This window comes from Pleurodeles waltl, chromosome 3_1 (genome assembly GCF_031143425.1).
Source record: "Pleurodeles waltl isolate 20211129_DDA chromosome 3_1, aPleWal1.hap1.20221129, whole genome shotgun sequence".
Classification (NCBI taxonomy): Eukaryota; Metazoa; Chordata; class Amphibia; order Caudata; family Salamandridae; genus Pleurodeles; species Pleurodeles waltl.
This window is the reverse complement of record NC_090440.1, coordinates 838,865,137-838,887,799: the sequence shown is the minus strand read 5'-3', so window position 1 is coordinate 838,887,799 and position 22,663 is coordinate 838,865,137. Positions and strand designations below refer to the sequence as shown.

The 22,663-nt window shown below is 42.2% G+C and overlaps 1 protein-coding gene across 1 annotated transcript in view; it reads right to left on the bottom strand.

Annotated features, from left to right (window-relative positions):
* HPS5 (HPS5 biogenesis of lysosomal organelles complex 2 subunit 2) overlaps positions 1-22,663 on the bottom strand; it is a 422,510-nt gene that overhangs the window by 103,812 nt on the left and 296,035 nt on the right. Inside the window, exons 17-18 of the mRNA XM_069223753.1 lie at positions 20,754-20,874; positions 20,122-20,277 (exon numbers count right to left, since the gene is read on the bottom strand). Of these exons, the coding sequence (XP_069079854.1) occupies positions 20,122-20,277; positions 20,754-20,874 (277 nt within the window). The remainder of the gene's footprint in view (positions 1-20,121; positions 20,278-20,753; positions 20,875-22,663) is intronic.

The following is a 22,663-nucleotide window of genomic DNA, read 5'->3' as shown; positions in this document are numbered from 1 at the left end:
GGTTGGATGGCGGAGAACTGCAGAAAGGGAAAGGCTGCCCTGCTGTCATCATCCTTATCATTATATACACCAAACAAAAAGAAATCTTTCCACATCAACTAAATGAGAGCAGTTCATCTGGCTTAATAGTATTTTGTCCAAACCTTCAAGACAACGTTTTTCCTTGTGCAGAGGAGCAGAACAACAGTGTCCTATTTGATCAAGCATCAAGGGAGACATTCCAGGCCATTCCCTCTGGTGGTTCAGAACATCTGGAAATTGTTTATCTGTGAGAGATTAATAGATCACAGCTGTGTACCTCTCCCAGGTGTACAGTCTGCAGAAGCAGGATCACTCAACAAGTCTTTTCAGAAAATTTAGCAATTGGGGATTTACTTAGTTAGACCTATGTGCAGGCACAGAAAACAAGAAATGCCCGGATATCACCACCAGGTATAGTCAATCAGAGTCAAGGGGGAATACCCTTTTGATATACTTACTGATCAAGAATATTTCTTCATGGTTTTCTTTTTATTACTGTAATTTCAGCACTACTAATCAAGTTAAAGCAAAGCCATGAGGGTCCTTATAGTGCTGATGCCACCATAGGCTGATTACTGATTTACTACATCTGTAGGATCAACCACACCCAGGAGGCTGCCATGCACAATGGATTTAATTCACAAGTTCATGGGCAACTCACATAAATTTGTCACCAGACTGTACGGCCAATTTAAAAGAAGCATAGTTTCCTTCAAGCAGAATATAATTTTCTTAGCCACTTAACGAGATGTAAGTTGCACTTCTTGATTAAGGTGTATACAGCGGATATTACTCGCAATTGAAAGTCTGTCACAAACCTTGCTTTAGAATACATGTGATTAAAGATTTCCAATAGGGCATGTCGATTTCCTCCTTTTGGAACTACTTCCATACATTAGGAGTTTAAGATTATCCTTTCTAGGATGATGGTTTCTCCCTCTGACCTGATACATAAGGCATCAGTGCAGCATCCGACTTCTAAAGCAGCTTTCCTTGTAGCTGTTTCTTCAGCTCACTGAGTTAGTAAAACTCAGGTGCTATACAGTCATAAACCCTACACTATGCTACACACGATCAAGTTATTGATGAGAACTCGTGTGAGTTTATTTTCTAAAACTGCGTCGGATTTTCATGTTAGTCATATGTCATTGGCAACTTTATTTTCTAATCTTTCTTCTCAAGAGGGGAGTTCCACACTCTAGATGTAAAGAGAGTGTTACAATTTTATTTAGACAAAACAAAGAATATCAGACAATATAACGGTTTGTTAGTCAATTATGGCTCAGTGAGAACAGGTTTAGTCACTTTATTTTCTACTCTTGCTCTAATATGGTAGTTGTTTAATTTCTCAGTGGAATATCTCATAAGGGATCTAAGCTATGTCAGTTATCTACGAAACGCCTTTGTAGATCATTGTGGGACCTGTGGAAAATTAAGAAGCGAATCAAATGTTCTGCTCAGTGACTGCATCAACTGTCTATAATGATGTCACAAAGATAAAGACTGCAAGATTTGAAGAAAAGTTTCACCGAAAACCTTTTGGCACACAAAGACGTTTACTCCTGGGACGCTAGAAGCCCAAGGCGAAAGACATCTCCTCATGAGAGGATTCTGACCCTCAAAAGTGCATAAATAAGTTTGAAAAAAGGGGCAGAGCAAAAAAGTCATCTATCAGGCATTTTCAGGCTTGAGGAGAAGCCTAAAATATCCAATGAGCCACATCGCAAAGTTCCCAGAAAAACCGAGAAGAAAACAGCAAAACACTGCAGCCCATCTCCCATCTCCTCCGCAGGTAACATCTGCAAAAAGAAGATGCACCACCTGTCCACTATTTACAAGGGAAAGCACCCATTCCCAACCCATGTGTCACAGTCTCTACAGCCTGGGAAGCATAAGCAGGATTTCTCTTCACCTGCTCTTCTCTCAGCGTGAACAAAAATCCCACTGTTGAAGAAGACCCCTTCAATGGTAGTACTGACAGTAAAGACATTATTGAAGACAAACTCTATCATACTTCTGATGAAGACACGAAAGACGACACGACCATCGGCAACATCATTGCTGCCAAAGGCTTTGTGAATGGCTAAGTTGCAGACAATGAAACAAGTAATATAGATACTGATAATTGCTATCATCTTTTAGAAGAGCCAATTTTACTACCCAAGCATAAGCGACCAGTAATGTGTCAATGCAACACACATATAAATTAATGGACAGAGAAGGTTTGAAAGATGAATGTCATTTCGTCCAGTATACAGCCCAGCTCAGCCGGAAGTGAAATGCAGGACTGTGACGATGTGGAGAAGGCTGTACCTGACCCAGCAGCTGCTGAGAACCAGCATGACAAAGATGAGTATTATTCTCTATACCATCTATATCATGAAGATCCTGAAGGACATTGTTGCTATGATTTTCACTATGATTGCCATTATAAGCCATACTATAAAGAAGTGGAACACCACAAGCCGTGCAGACACCAGCAACGATAGTCCGAAATCTTTGTCAAATGATGGGAGATTGTTACTGCAGATTCCCAAGCAGGCCATTTATATCACACCCAGCTCCCAATGTGTTCGCAAAGGATCTTACCATTAGAACCTAACCAACATTGCAATCTTCTGAGCCGCCACAACCATCACCCACCTTAGCCAACAGTCCCACGAACAACATCTCCTCCAGGTCAAAGCCTTTACAATACAAATGATGATTAAGCGATCAAGATATTCAAGATGGTTCACAACAGCCAGTGGTTTCAGAATGGGATAACTGTATTCTATCAGTTACTAACCAACACATTTTTATTACTCCAGGCTCACTGGGGGACAAAGGGGCTTCCACTTATTGATAAAAAGGGCATCAAAAAGATTAACACTTCTTATTCCCTAGAAAGAAACATACTGTTTGATTCTATGACATTAAAGATCCACCCCGTAGGTCAGTTAAGGTGATCCATATTCTATATCACAGGTGCAGTGAAAGCTTGTAGGCAACACCTACTTAATTGGTAGTTCAACATCTGCATTGGGACAGACAATATGAAGCCTGTGAAGACGCTCATGCATGCTTAGTAGGACATCCAAGGGAGACTCGGTCATGATGCAGACACAGAAGGTCCCAAAATCAACCCACGCCTTGTACAGCTCCTTCCTACAAGAAAGTCAGGCGCCTAGTTAACATCAGCAATAGAGTATTGGCCATGGCTGCAACACCAATAGAAGCAAATTCATCAGTCAGTAAAATAAGCAAATGTGGTCAGGGCACTGCACTGTTCATTGGCCTTAATCTGGAGGTTAAATGTGCAGAGGCAAAAGCCATTTTGCGTGAAGGAGAGAAGGCTTCCTCTACAATAATTTATTCAGCCATAAATGTTGCCACAATAAGCTACAGATAGCAGTCAGGCATGACTAGGCTACGTAGACAGGATTAGGTGTGGTGCAGATCTTTAAAGCCAAAAGAAGGATACTGGACATTAATTTTGATGATGAATTGCTATTTGGCAAGCATGTGGAGGAGGCGCTACAGAGCACAAAAGCGAATACAGACACAACGAAGTCTCTCAGAGTGGTGCAATAAAGATATCAGCAGTTCTTCTGAGAATAAAACAGAAGGGGGCAGTATTCCTTGCCGAGGAGGATACCAATCGTACCATTACCTGCCAAACAAGATTCCTATAGGCAGGTCTACTTTTAGCAGCAATATGAAAAAACACCTGCCTTGTTCTATACAAGTCATGTACAGCGATGCACTAATCATTTTCACAAGACACAAACAGAAAGCTCTGATTTTATGCAGGCACCAGCAATACCATCCCCCTTGAATTACATCGGAGGCCCTTCTAGGAGGTACAATTTCTGCTTACCAGGAGGAATACAATTTTTTCACTGCAGACCAATAGGGTCACACATTCCGAAACCACTTACTCGACCATGCAGGACAATGAGCACCTATGGTTGTTTTAGGCCAAAATCATCTACATGACAGAGAATGAAGCTCTGGAAATACTTCCCAAAACCTGAAGAATTAAAAGATAAAGGGCCAGATGTATGGCGATTTCCTAATTGCGAATATTTAAGAATCGCAAATACAAAGTCGCTATTCCTAATGTTAGAATCTTTATTTTAACATAGAGATTCCTAGTGTGTTGGAATCGACCTACTCATGAATACTAATGAGGTATGTCATATTTGCTCCCCCCTAGCAATCACTGCCATCAGATGAATGGTGGACTGCTTGGATCAGCAGACCAACATGTCTGTGACTGTTTTTAATAAGCCAATCTTTTTTTTAAATTAAGCCAGTTTAAAAAAAGAAAATATGTTTAATTTTCATTTTTTAAGAGTAGTCAGTGGTCCCTGGTACCACTGCCTGCTTTAAAAATATTTTATCTAACATTGTCAAAGATGAAGGGGTCCCACAGGAACTCCTTCCCATTTACGAATGGGTTACCACCAATCTTGTATTGCAACGTGAATTAAACATGCCCCTTCCAAAAACCGAATCGTAATTGCATCACAAACATGAATTGCGATTCGGTAACAAGTTACCAAGTTGCAATATGATGTTTGTATATTTAAATAAGCTTTTTTTGTGGTTGCAAATGGCTCAATTCAGTGTGCACGTAAATGTACTCAAACTACGAGCCATTGAACTACAATTATTTTAACCAAGGACCGGAGGCTCATACAGCACGGCCTCAATGTTTTAAATAAAATACAGGGAAGAACAAGGTCATATCTCCTCTCAACGGAAGCGCAAATGATGTGGAACTGGACCATTCCTCACCATGTTTCGCTGATGGTGGAACACTTGCCAGAAGCAGGCATGACTGGTGAGAGACACTGAGTTGATCTTACCAGCAGATATTTGCTAACTAAATCATTAGGGAATGCTTTCCAATAGCATGGAGAGGGACATTTGCCTTTACTATTTATTTGATTACTCTCATCCTGAGTGTGCTGTGCACGGTGAGAAGGGAACCATGTCATCTAATATTAATAGCCCCAGACTTGGCTCAACAATATTAGTTCACGGAGCTCATTCTGCTCTCTGAGGTGCCACCAATCCTACATCCCCTCCCAGCATCGATGAAGCAGTCAGCATTGATACTGAGCACAAGGAGTTCCATCACTCTAATCTTGAAGAGGATTGCAGGAATAGCTTAGTCAGACCTTTGTCCACAAACAAAACAAGTACAGTGGAAAAGGTTTTGCATATAGTGTAATCTCCAATATTTGCACCAACTAACAGCCTTACCATACCAAACCTTACCATACACTGCTGTATCTAAACATTTAAGGCTTGAGACATTGCTCTATCAAAGTACATTTAACTACTACATCTGCTTTTGATGGGTTGTTCAGAAACTACTTTTATGCACTGATCAGGTGGTCAAAGAATTTGTTAACAGTCTTTTTTAGAGCCTTTCCTCTAGTAAGATGCCCACCAATATCCTGGAAATAGTACATTGTCTGTTCACAACTTTGTAGTAGCACTTCCAAGCACATCTCTAAACCAGGAAGAAAATACTTCTTTTGGAAAATCGCACTACTTCTAACTTTAACACTGGCACGGAGAGTCAGAGAAACTGAATCGTTTAAGAGCTGAGGGATTTTCATCGTAATGGACCTGTGATATTAAAAGCTCTTTTGAAGAACCAACCAAATGAGAGCAGTGCACACATTGTATATCAGAAGATGCCTCAAATTCCATGGGGTCAGAATAAGAGCCTTTCACAAGTCCAATCATTTGTTGTTAGATAACGTTTGGGCATTCTCAAAAAGGATACCTTGTACCAAAGCACGGCATAACCTGCTAGGTGGCAGTAGTTGTAACATTTTGTCAATCCAAAGTTGCTGACTACGCCAAGTCCAGCTACAGAACACTCAGGCAAGCAGTGTCTGCACTTCTAACACCTTTTTTGCAGGAGTGTCGTTAGTAAAGACAGGAAAGAGCAACCTACAAAAAATTGACATACTTGCACTCAGGATTTTTATTTATACACAACACCGCACACAAACGCAGCACGAGAAGAGGCAGCTTTCCATAATTTTTTCCAGCAAGACATGCCTACTCTTCTCTACATACATCCTCTTTTATTCTTGTGTAAAATTTTATTATGCTTCTTGTTATTCTGAATTAAGCTTGTGAATACATTAAAAATCTAACGCTGGAGAATAAAGTTACATGTCTGTAACAATAGTACCTTCGTGGGTATCTATCACAGAGTCACAAGCTGTCCAACCTCCTCATCAGGAGGCTCACTTACTATTGACAATCCGCCACATTCGTACCATGAAATTTGAGGGATGGTGGCTTCTAAGGAAGTGGTGTTTCTCTGTGCACTGCCCTCACTGGTTGAAGTTTTAGTCTGTTTCAGTGAGGTAATTAACATACTTAATTGACAATGTATGCAGCATATTGAGCTACATTTAATATTATACTGCTATTTCGACTTTACAATCGGATTTCCAGCTCAATGATGGGGATGATGCAAAAGTGATATTATGAAAGACGTTTATGCTGGAAAACATTTGTTACAGGTAAACAACTTTTTATTTCTCTCTGATCCTATGTTCAATTTCCTTTGTTTTCAAACTTCATTATATCTAGTTTCTCTGAACCAACCAATCAGGATATCCCCGTGTCCTTGTGCTTTTATACCACCCCTGCCTTGCATGGTATCTGTCATAGCACCTTTCAGAGGGTCACAGTTCAGTGAAGCTGGAACTACTGAGCCTAACCGTTTTCGTTTGAGGCCTTTTACTTCTGGCATCTTGGAGCCCGAACTACAATGGGTCCTGAGCAACTGGGCTGGGGTAGTAGCCGTTTAGCACTTGACTCTCCGTGGTAGTGCAGATCAAGCAGTTCAAGGCTTTTCGAGGGGGTAGGGGGTTGGGGGTTGGTAGATACAAGGTGTAGCAGACAACTCAAAAGCACACTAAACCTCAATAAATGGATGTCCGGCCAGGTACTAGCTTACATAAAAAAGTACTACTTATATACCAACACAAATTAAATATGGCACACAACAAATAATACACACTGTCTTTGTAAGGCTGGCACTCCAGCATTGTCCGGGTAAGTCCCCGAGTCTAACGACGGAGCTATTCCCCATTCATGTGAGGCAATATTCAGGTTAGGCCCTGCAAGTACAAATTAGTATTAGAAGTTCCACAATAGCTTCTTAAAAAGTAGCACTTTCAGTCAGAGTAATCCCACCCAAGGCTCGGTGGCCCGGCAATCAGTCTTGAATGTTCTTGCTGGAGCTGCAATTCAGCAGGCCCAAGGGCGCAAAGTGGTCTAGCGGTGAGCAGAAGTCTGGATGCTGATGGTGTGCAGCAGGGATCCATGGTGCTCCTCCAATTGTGTGGTAAGTCTTCCTGGCTTGGGCAGCCTGTCACAGGTGTTTCTAGGTTAGAGTGGTTGAATCGATGCTCTGGTACCACAGGTCGCAATCTCTTCACTATTGTACGTTGCTCCCAGACCATAGCCCTCTCTCTTTACATGGCCCCATCTGGCATATGGGAGTCGCGAACAGCACACCAGGGCGACAACCCCTTTGGGTCACAACACTGCATAGGCGATGACCCATGTCTCGTCACAGCACTGCACCAGGGCACTGAACCTTATATTCAGTGTGGCCCTCACCTGACATGAAAGTTGATAATAACACACCAGGGTGACGGCCCCTTTGAGTCACAATACTGCACAGGCGACGGATTCAACAGATGTAGTAGGTCTGCGAACCGCCAAATGGTTGGGCCACTTAAAAACTATAAGGATTATTCTGGCTTTGCAGTAGCTTGATTAGAACTGCTTAGATTAGGGGGACTGGAGGAAAACTAAGACAAAACATTCCTGATCAGTCTATCAAAAGGAAATTCCCACTCGACCCTGACTGACTAACTGGTGGCGATATCTGGGCATGTCTTGTTTCCTGTGTCTGCACGTAAGTTTAACTACTGAAAGCCCCAATTGCAATTTTTTCTGAAAAGACCTGTTGAGTGATTCTGCTTCCACAGTCTGTACACCTGTGAGGTGAATAACTGTTATTTATAAATTTCTCGCAGTTAGAACATTTCCAGATCATCTGAACTTCCAATGAAAACGGCCTGGAATGTGTCCCTCATTGCTTGGCCAAATAGGACACTGTTGTTGTGCTGTCTGCCTGTTTAATGAAAAAACTTTGTCTTGAAGAACTGGAGAAAATATTTTAGAGTCAGATGAACAGCTCTCAATTCCATAAAATTCATGTGGCAAGACTTCTCTTCCAATGACCACAATACCTGAATTTGAAGATGACCCACGTGAGCACCCCATCCCAGAGAGATGCATCTGTGACACCTATTGTCGGAGGGATTTCTTGAAAGCCCTTTAACCCATACCGTGCAACAGATGGTCAGGAGCCATCCGACGACACAGTATGTGTGCGCGTTAGACGGCTCCCGGCTGTTCTAGCACCCACCCACGGGGTCAGACTGGGAAGCGCTGGCGCTCCTTCCCGTGGGTTGCCCTTGTGCACCGCCCAGCAGAGATGGCAGCAGAAGCCTTGATGCTGTCACTCCTGCCCCCCGCAGCATCTGAAGATGTTGGTTGTCATAAGAAGTAGCTGCGATGCACTGGAAGCCATTTGCTTCCAGCGCGTCGGAGGAAAAACAGTTACGTTTTTCCTGGGGAGGGGAGGTTTAGAAAGAACAAAGAGGAACTGGGAAAAAGGAAAGGGTTTTCCTTTCCTCCAATGTCTCTTTGAGCATTCCTGCTGCACGATAGAGCCGTGCTCGTGCAGCATGATTGCCCACTCGACACCAGAGTTGTTTTGTTTGTACTGTAGGGGAGAGGGCCTTTTGCTAAGGGTTGTTCTCCTTTGAGGGGCATTTATTTTGGGCATTTCCGCCTCCCTTGGTGGCATCGGCCTCTTTAGACTTTGGGGGCAGAAACCACTAGATGCCAGGAATTTATTTTGAATCAATATTTATTTGGGAAGAGACACCTTGGGCAAGGGTAGCTGCCCCTCTTTGGAGGACATTTATTTTGGCTGTTTCTGCCCCCTTAGCGGGTGATCAGCCTCTTTATTTTAGGCCCATCTGCCCCGGGAGGAGGCGGGGAAGAGACCACTAGACACCATGGATTTCTTTTGAATAAATATTTGTTTGTTTGGGGAGTGATCCCATGGTCAAGGGTTGCTCCCCTTTGGGGGACATTTTCTTTTTGTCTGTTTCTGCCCTCTTTGGGAGCAGATCAGCTTCTTTATTTTAGGCATGGTTTCTGAACCTAGACATCACAGAAAGTTTCCAAATGTTTGCATACTTGCATGTGTTTGGTAAGAAAAACTTTTTTGTACTATTTACTCCAAATGAGTATCCTTGCCATGCATGAATGTGTTTTTTTGTAAATGGTGTAACAATAGCAGCATATTTAGCCTATGTTTTATTGTGTGTGAAATTCTCCTTGTGTATTGTGTTGTCTTATGGGTAATTTTATTTAGTTTTTCCTTTTTAGAGGGATATCATTGGTGCTTGCTGTGTCAGTGCACAGTAGGTGCTGGTGAGTCTAGCTGTCTCTGGCAAGTGAGTGGTATATTTTTGGAGTATACAGGTCTTTGTGATAAAACCATACTTTGTTTATTACTTATTTTACACAGTGTTGGTTGGTGTTGACTAATCTGTAAAGTCACTTGTATTAGTAAGGATTATGGCTAGCTGCAAGATGATCACTCAGCAGGTTGTTGGTATGCTTCTTGAATCTTCCTCGGACTATGATTATGAGACTGACTGCCTCTGAGGCAGAGGAGGACGTGCAAGATTCTGGCAAATAATTTTCTGTCATTTAGGAATCATCTGATGATGAAGTCACTCTCAGTGAAGTTAATCCAATGGAGCTTGTTTGTAAAAAAAAAAAAAAAAAAAAAGAGAGGGGGCAGTGCAGTGCATTACATAGTGATGAACTGCTAGCTTGGAAATCTGCAGACAGGAGGGATGTCTACATGCCGACTGCCATCCATGTTGAAAGTATTTCACCTGTGAATGTTTTGGGGCTAGGTTGCTGAAGTGTGCAAACCTGTGTGCATTTTAGAATACAATAAGCACATGGGTGGTGTAGATAGAATAGATCAGAGGTTGGAACCTTACATTGCTGTTCTTAAAGCTTACATTTGGTATAAGAAGTTGGCTATCAATCTATTCCTTTTAGCAACCTTAAGTGCTTTTGATGTGTTTAAGGATTGTTCTCAAGAGTCAAAGATGATTTTTGTTCGGTTTCAGGAGTCTGTCTCAGGCAGGCTTGTAGTGGAACAGACCAGTATTCTTAGAGTTGGAGAGGTGCAGGATGTGTCTAGATTGCCACTTTGCTGATCACATTCCTCCTGCGCCCAAAAAGAATAAAAACAGGGAAAAAACCCAAACAATCCCTGTAAGAGATGTAGAGTCTGTATTCGAAGAGGTATGCGGAAGGACAGTTTTATGCACTGCCCTGATTGCCCTTCTAAACCTGTGTGTGCCCACTTGTTTTAGAATGTACCACACATAAAATAATTTTTGGGAGCACCTGTGAGCGTTGCCTCGTCTGAAACATTTTATATTTTTTGTTCAGTTTCAAGGCTGTCATTAGTGAGATGTATTTAGTTAGAGCTTTTGTGTTTGTAGTTTTGAATTTACTGACAACTGGTTTATGGGGTTTTTTTGCAAGAAAAAAAGTGATGGCAGTGTGCATGGACTGGCACTTACTTGGCTGACTGTGTGTGTGTGTGGCTGGCCCTTGGCTGGCAGTGTGCGTGGACTGGCACTTCTCTGGCGGAATGCGTGGACTGGCGCTTAGCTGGCAGAATGCGTGGACTGGCGTTTGGCTGGCCGTGTGCGTGGGCTGGCGCTTGGCTGGCCATGTGCGTGGGCTGGTGCTTGGCTGGCCATGTGCGTGGGCTGGTGCTTGGCTGGCCGTGTGCGTGGGCTTGTGCTTGGCTGGCCGTGTGCGTGGGCTTGTGCTTGGCTGGCCGTGTGTGTGGGCTGGCGCTTAGCTGACAATGTGAGTGAGCTGGCGCTTGGCTGGCAGTGTGTGTGAGTTGACGCTTGGCTGGCAGTGGGTTATTGACTTGCCGCTGGTAACTACACAATGCTAGCCAAACGTCAGTCCAAACACTCCATCAGCTGCTGTGATTGCTGGGTCAGGCATGTGGGCATCATGTGGGCATAAGAAAGTGATGGGCCCTTGAATGGTGCGGTCTGTTGATGTGAGTGTTGTAGTGTGCTGGGCTGTGGCTGGCGGCGTGAATGGTCTTGTGTGTGTCACGTATGGAAGGTGTGCGAAGAGACTGTAAAGCGGTTGGTGCCTTGATGCGGGTTTACAACCCACGAGCTGCGAATCACTGGTTCAGTTTTTTTTAACCTTTTAATCACTAACAGTGCATTTCATTTTCGTGAAATCTCTTGTTAGTAAAAGTTTATATATTTAACCATCACTCACCCTCTTGCCAAATCCAAACAGTATATGTGTGTACTTGATGAATATATGGTTGTGCAGTTGCCCAGGTGTACATTGACTCTTGTGAATGTTTTAATGTGCTGGGCGCGCAGCTGGCCCTGTGAATAGTTTTGTGTGTGTTAGGAGTGTAAATGGCATATAAAGCGTGGTGCCTTGTCGCGGCTTTACAGCTCACGAGCTGTGAGGTATTGGTTCCGTTTTTTGACCTTTCAATTATTAACAGTGTATTTTATTTTTGTGATATCTCTTGTTAGTAAAATGTTATATATTGAACCATCACTCACTCTTGTGCCAAATCCAACCAGTAGACCAGTAGACCAGTGTGTGCAAAAAAAATGGTGGGTAGCCACAAGACATTTATTGCACTTCCCCTCCCAGTTAGGAATTCAACTCATGAAAAAAACCTGCTCCACTGTAATCAGATGTCGAAGCACACTACTGACATTCTAGATGTCTCAGGTGGGACCCCAATCATAAAGCAGGCCACCAACTAGGATAGTGGGTGAGGGGGTATTGTGATTGGGACATCACAGAAGTAAGAGATTTGGAAGCAAGCTTGCTTCTTGTATAGTAAAAATCTACCAACTCTAGATATGTTGGAAATCTAGACACCCAGGAGAGTATAGGGTGGTGTGGCTCTTGTGGATCACAACAAGTTTTCTTGCCCACAATGCCTTGCAAATCTCAAAATGTGACTAAAATCAAACATTTTCCTTACATTTATGTGCCACAGTCTTCCAGAAACTGAAATAACCTATACATTTCCTACCACCCAGCATATTCCTCTGACTCCCGATAAAAATGATACCTTACTTGTGTGGTTGCCCAAAGCAGAGTCAGCTTAAAAACGTATAAAAAAAACTGCACTTATCAACACACTTTGGTGCCCCCCTCAATCTCTACATGTTTTTGGCCCTTCCCTGTCGCAGGCAGGTGGCCCACCCATACAAGTGAGGTGTCATTTTTATTGGGAGACGGGGGAACGCTGAATGATAGGAAATTTGTGGCTCCTCTCAGATTCCAGAACTTTCCATCTCTGAAATGTGAGGAAGATGTTTTTTTTTATTATTATTTTTTTTATTTATTTTTTACAAATTATGAGGAATGCAAGGCATTCTGGGTAAAAAAACAATGTGGTGAGAGCCCAACAAGTCTGGATTCCCCTAGGTGTGAAGTTTTCAAAAATCTACAGGTTTGCTAGGTTTCCCCAAGTTCCGGCTGTGGTAGGGCGCAAAATTCACAGCTAGAAATATTTTTTTTAAACGGGTCAGTTTTCAGTGGAAAAAAGTGATGTGTCCATGTTGCGTTTTGGGCCATTTGCAGTCGTGAGCACTGGGCCTACCCACGCAAATAAGGTACCATTATTATCAGGAGACTTAGGAGAACACAGAATAGCAGAACAAGTGTTATTACCAATTGTCTTTCTCTGCATTTGCTCCTTCCAAATGTAAGACAGTGTGTAAGAAAGAAGTCATTTTGAGAAAAGCCCTCTAATTTACATGCTAGTATGGGTACCCACAATTTCAGAGATGTGAAAGTAACCACTGCTTCTAAACTCCATATCTTGTGCCTATTTTGGAAATACATAGATTTCCTTGATACCTGTTGTTCACTCTTGATATTTTACCAAAAGAATTGCTGTATACCCGGTACACAATGAAAAACCATTCCAAGGATCTTAGCGAACCTACAAGTCCGATATATCCCCTAACATCAGAAAGGTCCAGCAGACATAACAGTATATTGCTTTTGAAAATCTGCCATACGTAGAAACAGTTACAGATGAAAATGTAGACACAAATGGCTATTTTTTCAACTCCATTTCATTTTTTTTTTTTATTTCAATCGGAGAACATGCAGGGAGAGTCTATTTTATGACTAGTGCTTTTAGGTACTGCCACAAGGTAAAGCAGAACAGGGAATGGGCCAAAGCACACATTACAGAGTAGGAATTGGCCTGATGTTTACAGTTGTTTTAAGCAACACAGGAAAGAGGGGACATACTAAGCCCCACTAAAATGGAAAAATAGGCCTGAGACTAATTCAATACATAGACAACGTAGTCCACAGAACCGAGTACACATGACATTCATAATAAAACCACTTCTTTCGGACTGCTCTAGGCTCTTCTTTTTATATTTGTTTATTTGTATTTCAGAGTCGGAGAGATAATAAAAATAACAAGTATTGGCAAAGCCAACAGGTCTGACCTTGACCAGCTTCTGCAGTAGCTGACGTTTTGGAAATGTTTATTATAAAGATGTGCCACAAAAAAGAAAGAAATCATGCTGCCTAGGTAGTCAATTGCTCATAATTAAAGATTTAAACAAACAAACCTATCACATCATTTTAATAGGTGTGGGGTACTTCGTAGCAGGTAAATATACTTGAGACAGGTAAAGAAACTCTTTTTGGTTTTAATGTACATCACTGCAAATATAAGATTCCTGCTATCGCAAGAAGAAGGTTCTTTCTGGTTTAAATTACTGTAAACTGGAAACATAGCTAACCACACAATGAAGAGCAATTAAAGAATAGGAAGAGAAATGTCTTCACAAAATAAAGACTTGGCCACAAGCCCTGGCACTGCAGTGTCCTTCTTGTTAGTTTCTATGTGAATTTGAGTATGTCAACAGGAAAACTCGAGTCACTCAGAGCGCTAGAGAGCCAATGGCAATAGTGGGCTGTCCCACTGACCCATGCTGTATTCTTTGGAGGGGGGCTGAAGGGGAATGAAAGGTTGAAAGGGAGCAAAATTTGAATGCCCAGTTAAAAAACGAACAGTGGATAAAGACGGCTGATTAAAAAACCCTCAATGTATAAACTAGCACACATATACACACATATATATATATATATGTATTTTTATTTAGTGTTTTCTTGCATTGTACGAGCCCAACACACCCTAGAGTCATCTCTTGAGCAGACCTAAAAATGGTTGCTTTTACGCAGGATGATGTAAAGGACTGAATGTGACAGGTGTTATTATTAGGTATTTTTAGGTGTACCGACTGTCTGCTCCCAGTACAACTAAACAAAATATTGTAAAACTTAACCAATATGTATCTTTTAAACAATATATTAAGCGGCATACCCTTATGTGTGCTTACACTAGATAAAGTCAATAAAGTAATTTATCATCAGCGATGTAACTTAGAGTCGCTTCCATTTTATGAAAGGCTAACTTAAGTCAGCTGTTTGTGCGTTTGCCCTCCTGACAGGACATACGTGCACAACGTCAAGGAATAATCTACCCGTCATTAGGAAACTATCAGCTAGCTATAAGTGACTTTTTTTAAACGTAAAAAGCGAAACTTGCTTGAAAATATTTCTTCATAAGTTGATCCCTTTAATAAATAAAAGCTGATTGAAGGGTTAAACGTCTGGGAAAGTGTGTGATGTTTTTACACTTGCTTGTAGGAAAGTAAACGGCAAGGGAGAAATGGGGGGGACATACATAGTGTTTACTGCAATTCTATTTCTATAGCGCTTTCCACCCCTGACGAGGTGCCTATGCTTTTTCTGAGAGTAGCATGGTACTCCGGAACCCAAAAGGCTTAGCGATGGATTAATATAGGGGAATGTGAGTATAGTATTTTTATTAGTATAGGGAGGTATTAGTTACTTTGAGCGGAGGACATGTGAGTCTGATAGTTGGATTGAAAAGAATAATGGGGGGAAGAATACAGAAGTGTTAATTTGGTGATCATAGTAGTAAGATGAGGTTTGGGTTGGGTTCGATGTTTACCCTCTGAGTTCTTGAGCCTTCTGTAGTGCATGTGAGTTCTTTGTAGCAGCTGCATTGTTTGTTATACAAGCATTGGCAAATCCAATAGGTCTTGCCTATGTGAGATTTATTGGTTTTGCTAATGTTTTTAGCTATGTTGCAAATGGCTAAAGGTAATGTAAAAAAGCTGTATGACACAGCCAGCATTGTCCACATTATACCACTTTGTTTTCAGTTATGCTGCACTGAGGCGAAGGCTGCTGTATAATATGGCTAAAAAAAGATTGACAAAGCTAATAGATCTCACATAGCGAGACCTATCGGCTTTCCCAAAGCTTGGTATGGAATGCCATACAGCAATTTATAAGTATTTATATAGTGCTTACAATCAGTGTTCAGTGGGTTTCCTAGAGATTTTAGCCTGTGCCACTGCACCTGCTGTACAATCCACACTGTGGCCCCTAGTGCCTGCAAAGTAACTGCACTTGTGACCACTTACTCATGGTAACATATAGCAATAATTGGTGCTCAGTGGGTCTCCTGGAGCTTTTGGCCCCTGTGCCACTGTACCTGCTGCACCATCCAAATAGTACCCCAGGTGCTGCAAGTTAACTATGCTTGTGACCTCTTGTTCAGTGGTAACATATAGCAATAATCTGTGCTCGTGGGTTTCCTAGACCTTTTGGGCCCTGTGCCACTGCACCTGCTGCACCATCCAAATCATGGGCCCAAGTGCCTGCAAGATAATTGCAATTGTGAAAGCTTGCCTAGTGGTAACATATAGCAATCATCAGTGTTCGGTGGGTTTCCTGGAGCTTTTGGCCCCTGTGTCACTGCACCTGCTGCAACATCCAAATCATGGCTCTAATGCCTGCAAGGTAACATGAGGAAATCTTTTATATCCAGTAGTGTATGTGTTCCGAAAAAGGGACAGGTGCAGAAGGAATACATAAGGTTGTCATGTAGGGTCTCATTATTCTAATGAGACTACTGGATTTTGAGCGGCAGAATCGCCTGCGTGTGGGAAACTGAGTCTGACCCACTACAGGTGAAACCTGTCGCTCCAATCAGGGTTCTGCTCCGGCTAACTAGCAGTGCCTCATCTCTACCCAAGGGCAGGGATGATTGGGCAGCCGAGCACACGACATAACTGGCTTCTAAGGGAAGCCGTGGTCACTCAGGTCTCAGCCGTTTCAATTACATTAGTCTCATTTATACAATGACAAACAGAGGCAGTATATGTTTCAGTAATGCTCTTAATGAAGCAACTGCATCTTAGATAGAAAAGCATGGGCTGCAATAACCAGGACGATACAGCATGACAAGATTAAAATTGTGACAAGGAGAGTAAAGCATAGAAATAACGCTACCATATTGCCACTACAGTCAATAGACTAATTCCTATGTAGGCTATAATAGAGCACAGCGTGTTAAGCTCTAATTCTGCCCTTCAGGTTCCCCTGGGAAGACATAATCCCCCATACATGAGCAAAGGCCTGAAGTCTGCATAAGCAGCTGTAGCGAAGAAATCAGCATACAGTTGTGGGTCTCTGGCTGGAATCTCCCTCTAACGTGTATGGGACAGGGTAGTGTTTTTATAATAAAACAGCTGATGTTCTTGGAAAATTTCCCTACCATAAGGATGTGTATTTTCTATGAATGTCAGAGACTAAACTTATACCACGTACACCGGCAACCTATCTTGCTGCAGCCTTGGAAGAAGCACAGAGTGAGCAAAAATGTCTTGTTTGAAAACAGAGTGCTGGCCTAGGCAAAAACAGTTAGATAGAGAGAAAAAAAACAAGACTGTAAAAGTTGCTATTATAACAATAATAAAGAGGAGCCGAATAAAATATATCTAGGTTAAAGCGCACAGCGGCAGGCCTGGTATGTTACAATAACATGCATGGAGCTATAACTAAAATGGCTACACAACAAGGTAAACAAACGCAAATGCTTTCATAAAAAAGTGCCTTTAAACTTATCCAACTCTCCAAAACAAGTTGTCACAGATGTCATAAATAAAGCATATACTTTACACATCAAAGTGAAAACTAAGCATTATTAAATTGTTTTACAATGTGGCTGGCTCTTTTCTGTGAAAATGTCTTATCCTGTGCTTGACAAGTGGCATCGGCCATAAACAGTGTAAATTGCCCAAACTCACAAGATCACCATATGTTAAGCTGACAGTGAGACTGAAATGCTGTTTTGTATTATGTTCCCAGAAATGCAGTTTCACAAAAATAAATGGACTCACGGAAGAATTTTGCAAAAAAAGTGCAAATGTTTTGTGCAGATGAAGAAAATTATACCTTTTAAGATGACTATGTCTCGACTAAAATAAAAAAAAGGGCAAGAGCAGGCTCCGTAGATAAAGGCTGCATTCCTCTTTCCTATAAAGGCTGTCACTTTGAAGTCAGCAGAAAGCAAAACAAAATAACAGGGCTCCCACAAAAACACATCTTGACATTTGACCTCAGTCTTTGAATCCCCAACAAATGTGACAGATGAGAACAAGATTCAAAGTCCTGTTGTCAGAAAAGGAGTTTTTCTAAGTATTCAGTGAATACTGATTTCTCATCGGGTGAGAGGAACTGAACCTTGAGAGCCTAAAACAAATAAAGCCAGCAAATGGGAAGGAAGAAAACGTGAGTTACAAACCACAAAGCCAACGGCAAGCAACTGGCTGGCAGAATGCATTTCTAGGTCAACTTTCTGAAAGTCCCCAAGATGTCTTTAGCAAACCAGAGACAGCTCCACTGTCTCGTAGGTTGTGACCTAATAATAAAAAGGCAAGGCTTGGAGAAACATAAAAGGCATGAAGCTGGGGCACCAGTTATTGTGTAGAGTGCAAGGTATATAACATCACTGTGTTGCGAGTATTGAAGTGAACTAAACACAGTGGTACAGCAGAAACAGATGACAATCACCGTGCTGCAAGGGCCTCCAGCATCTTCTTGTAGGATCAAGAGTGCTGATAATAAAGTTTAAAATAAAAAGGCTAGTGGAACAGGATAAACTAAGTGCAGGGACAACATATAAGCTGTTTAGAGGACCCAAGCCCTCTGTACAAGTTGCGCATATAGCTACAACCACACAATTGTTTATAAAAAAAAAAGTGTCCAATAACACCTAAGTTATCAAGAGAACACTGGATTTGGCAGTGGCACTGAAGGGCACTGTGTTGTGGTGGACATGCTCCTTGTCAAAGGGCAAAATGCAGTCACAAAGTGAGATTAGCCAGTGGCTGAAGTAAGCTGACCTCCTGCCCCCATGCTGTATGTTGTGGTGGGCGGAAACAAAACATGAACTACACACCAAAAGACTAATGGATGAAGAGAGCAGACTGAAAATATTATATATATGCCTTGGCTGCTTTTACAGGCATTGAAAATTTTAATGGAATAACCAGCTCTTAAAAAGAGAAATACTGGTTCTTTTCCATGACAAATTACCTTGCTCTCTACCTGGGAATTATCACTTAACTTTACTCCTTGATGTGAATATCAAAATATAGACAGTGATGTTATTGAGCCATCTAGCAGGGATGGTTAAGTTCTGGCAAGACGGTTGTAGTTACAGAAATCTGCTTTGGATAAGGAGATTACAATATACATATTGCAAAAGTATTTTTTACAAGTAAGGCGGTGAGACAATTGTACATTTTTTAAAACTAGACACATAAGGGTATCCAGGGTGGGCTAACTAGCGTGGTTCACCCCACGTTTCTTTACCCAGAATCCCTTGTAAACCAACACATTTTCCTCACATTTCTGTGATGGAAAGTTCTGGAAACTGTTGAGAGCCACAAACTTCCTTCCACCCGGCGTTTCCTCAAGTCTCCTGATAAATATGACACCTCCATTGCGTGGGTAGACCTAGTGTTCGCGTCTGTAAACGGCCCAAAACACAACATGTATGCTGCACATTTTTCTGTTGAAAACTGGCCCTCTTTTTCTGATGTGGGTAGCTCTAGATTTTGAAACCTAGCCAACCTGTACATTTTTTTAAACTACACATCTAAGGGAATCCAGGAAGGTGTGACCTGCATGGATCCCATTAAGTTTTCTTACCCACAATGCCCTGCAAACCTAAAACGTTTCCTGAAATCACCCATTTTTCTTTCATTTCTGGGATGGAAACTTGCGGAATCTGCAGGAATCCATAACAATTCCTACCACCCAGCACTGCCCCACCTGTACCAATAACAACTCTGCCCCACCTGTGTGGTTGGGCCGATAGTCACAACAAGAATAGATCAAACTAAGGTCAATGGGAGCGCTTGCCTGGAGAGTTCTATTGACCTTGGATGGATCCTTTCCTTTTGCTGACACAAGAGGGGCAGAGTTTTGTTTCAATGACAGTCTGCACGTGCTATGCGAGGGGTCCCTGAGGGGTGTATGCAATACATACTGCAGTCCTTGGGGACCCTCCTTTGGTAACCATGCCCTAGGTACCACAGGTACCATTTACTAAGGACTTACAAGGAGGCAAAGGTATTGCCAACTGGGGAACAATTGCATAGTTTTAGGGAAATAGATCTGGCACTGGGGACCTGGTTAGCAGGAACCCAGTGCTCTTTCAGTCAAAACTGCATTGAATACTAGGCAAGACGTTGGGTGACAATGTCAAAAAGGTACACTTTCCTACAAGCTGTACAATAAATTTTTCCCTAGCTCTCAAAACTACCTATATAGCAAGTCACAAGTTACATAAAATGCTGGTGCTGTGCATGACTGTGGTGCAAAGAAAGTAATTCCATGTAAAGTTTAATAATAAACTGCAAACTTTATTCAAATGTTTATATTTCGTTTTCTTAATTCAATATAAACTCCAATCCAAAGAAAAAACAAATCTGTGTAACAATTTTGCACTTCCCATGTGAAAATTGTACCTACCTTTGGTCTTCAGGTTTTGATTTCACAAGACTGTGTAGGTAGGTCAAAAAGTGATCTGGATGACTCCGGCAAAGCTGTACAATTTCAGAGGGTGAAATGGTGGGATAAAACCTGATGAATGGTCTTATAGCCTCTTCCCCAAACCTCTCATATAACCTACAAATTAAAAAAGAAAAGATCATCAAGATAATTGCACATGCAGGGAAGAGATCGAAGGAAAGAAACATCAAGTTGAGGAATAGGTGTAGAGGAAGGATGAAGGAAGAATGTATAGGAGAAGAAGAAAGTAGCAATGGCATGATGTGAGTTAAGGGGCTTCCTTCTGCCAACGAACCCTCTGTTTATCAACCAACATTGGGCAGTACTGAGCAGTGCATTATTTTGAAAATGCAATTATTTGCTTGCTCTGTGAAGAAATGCTTTTTGTTAATGTATTTCAGTCCAAGCCAGGAAATCAATGCTCTAGAGGTTGGTAGTGTCCGGTAATGATCACACTGATTTTTTAGCTACGTGAAATGTGGGAGCCACTCTTTCCGAAATGACAAATTATTATGAAAAGCATAACATGCAAAGGGAATCAATATACAATGAGAACGTAAGATGTGCTAGAAGAAAAATTAAAAATTGTAGACCTTGTTGCATGTGCGAGTAACAGAGGGCTGTCCCAAGGCTCCACCTCATTGACCAGTTTTAAAATTTCCGTCAATCCTTCATTTCCCATTGCTAAAGTCACAGGGCTGGACTGAGTCAATTCTGGAAAAAAAAATCAACAGTGATGTAAAGCAATCATTCAAACAAAAGCAAGCCTCAGAGTAGGTTTTTACAAAAAGACTTGTTGAGATGGAAACTTTGGTAATGCCTTTTCTGTTAGAAACTATCTAACTGCAGATTCCTCTGCTTAGAAAATTCCCCAGGCGTCAGACTAGATCTAGAAAACTTTGTGAACCAGTACCCCTTGGGCACAAGAAGGTGACGCCAGCGGCTCCGTGTGGATGTTGCATGCACAGGGCTATACAGGTGCCACCAATGCCCGTTAATATCAGTTACTTTTGTGACCCTGCCACACCTGCAGATGCAGAGCCAAAATCAAATTGGTCTTGGCAGTGTGCAGATTCCTAGATTGGGATCTTTTTAGGTGAATGGGAAGGAGGGGACTGTAGGTGAGGAATCTGTGGTTAGATAGAGTCTCTACTAGAAAAGGCATTGGCAAAGGTAAATAACATGTTCTTCTAATAGAGCATTCTAACGCTGAATCTTTTCCTTAGAATAGATACCAGGGCAGTAGCTCCCAAGAGGCGGGTCTGTGAACTGTCTCAAACTAAATTGTCCTGCAGAACTGAATGGGCAAAATGCCTGTTGCACCAGACATGGTTGTCCAGGCAAATAGTGCTTTGTTATATGGAAGGTCGCCCACATAGCAGCCTGGCAGATGTTCAGAATAGGCCTTCTGCATGCCAACGCAGGGGTAGCTGCCTTGGCTCGGGTTGAATGAGCCCGTAAGCTTTCTGCAGGCTGCTTCTTCACCAGAACACAGCAGATCTTTATGGAGAGCAAGATCCAGTGAGAATCGTTCTTTTCCATACCATCTTTCATTTTTTTGCTCCTGTGCACCTGATAAAGAGCTCATTGTTCACACTGTGTTGCCTGCTATGACTAATAACAAAAGTCATAAAAGGCCTTTTTACCTGTGTCACTGGAGTGATGTCTGCCGGCCCACCCAGGTAAACTTCCATGGCTGTGTACTCATTTCACCATTGGCCTGTATAGATTATGTGTAGCACTGGACAGAGTATGATACCTCAGTGCACGTTCTGGGATGTGTGTGAAACATAACGAAGACCTTTAGGTTCCAGTTTGGAAGTACAGGGCCAGAAGAGGCTTGTGTTAGCGAGGACTGCAAAGCCCATCAGGGCATGGTGATACCTGACATTCCTTTGGGCTGGGATAGGAACACTCATATGAGAAGAGGAGCAGAGCCTCCTCTGTCCACATCAAAGGTCATTCTGATTTCAGGAAGGGTTGCTTGTCACTGGCGACTGGGCTCATTATCAGGGAAATGGTGAGGCGAACTGCTGACACTGTGGAACAGAGAATCTTGACAGAGAGCAAGGCTTAGGTCTTTGAACCTTTATAAGGCATATTTCTTTGGAGGCTGACAGCCAGGTATGATCCCCAGTCATTCCCTTGGCCTGTGAAATGGGTCAATTAGAATTGGAGCCACTCCTGCTGAAGCAGACTGTCCCTTTCACAAAGAACAGGGCAGAGAGGAGAGTGCTTCAAAGGAGCTGACCCGAATTTCGAAGACTCAGACACTAAATTACATATGTATCTTGATTTAGACTAAAAAGGTGGGAGACTGTGTCTCACATTTAGCTCAACAGCACTGTTCATTGGGAGAAAGCAGGTCGCCAAGCCTTTGAGCTGATGCAAACAGGACTGGAGCCCACGATCTGCCAGTCTCCAAGCTGTGTGAGTAGCTGTTGGACTTAGCACTCTATGCAGGATCCCCCTAAACGTTTTGCCTTCACTCCTTTTGTTGTCT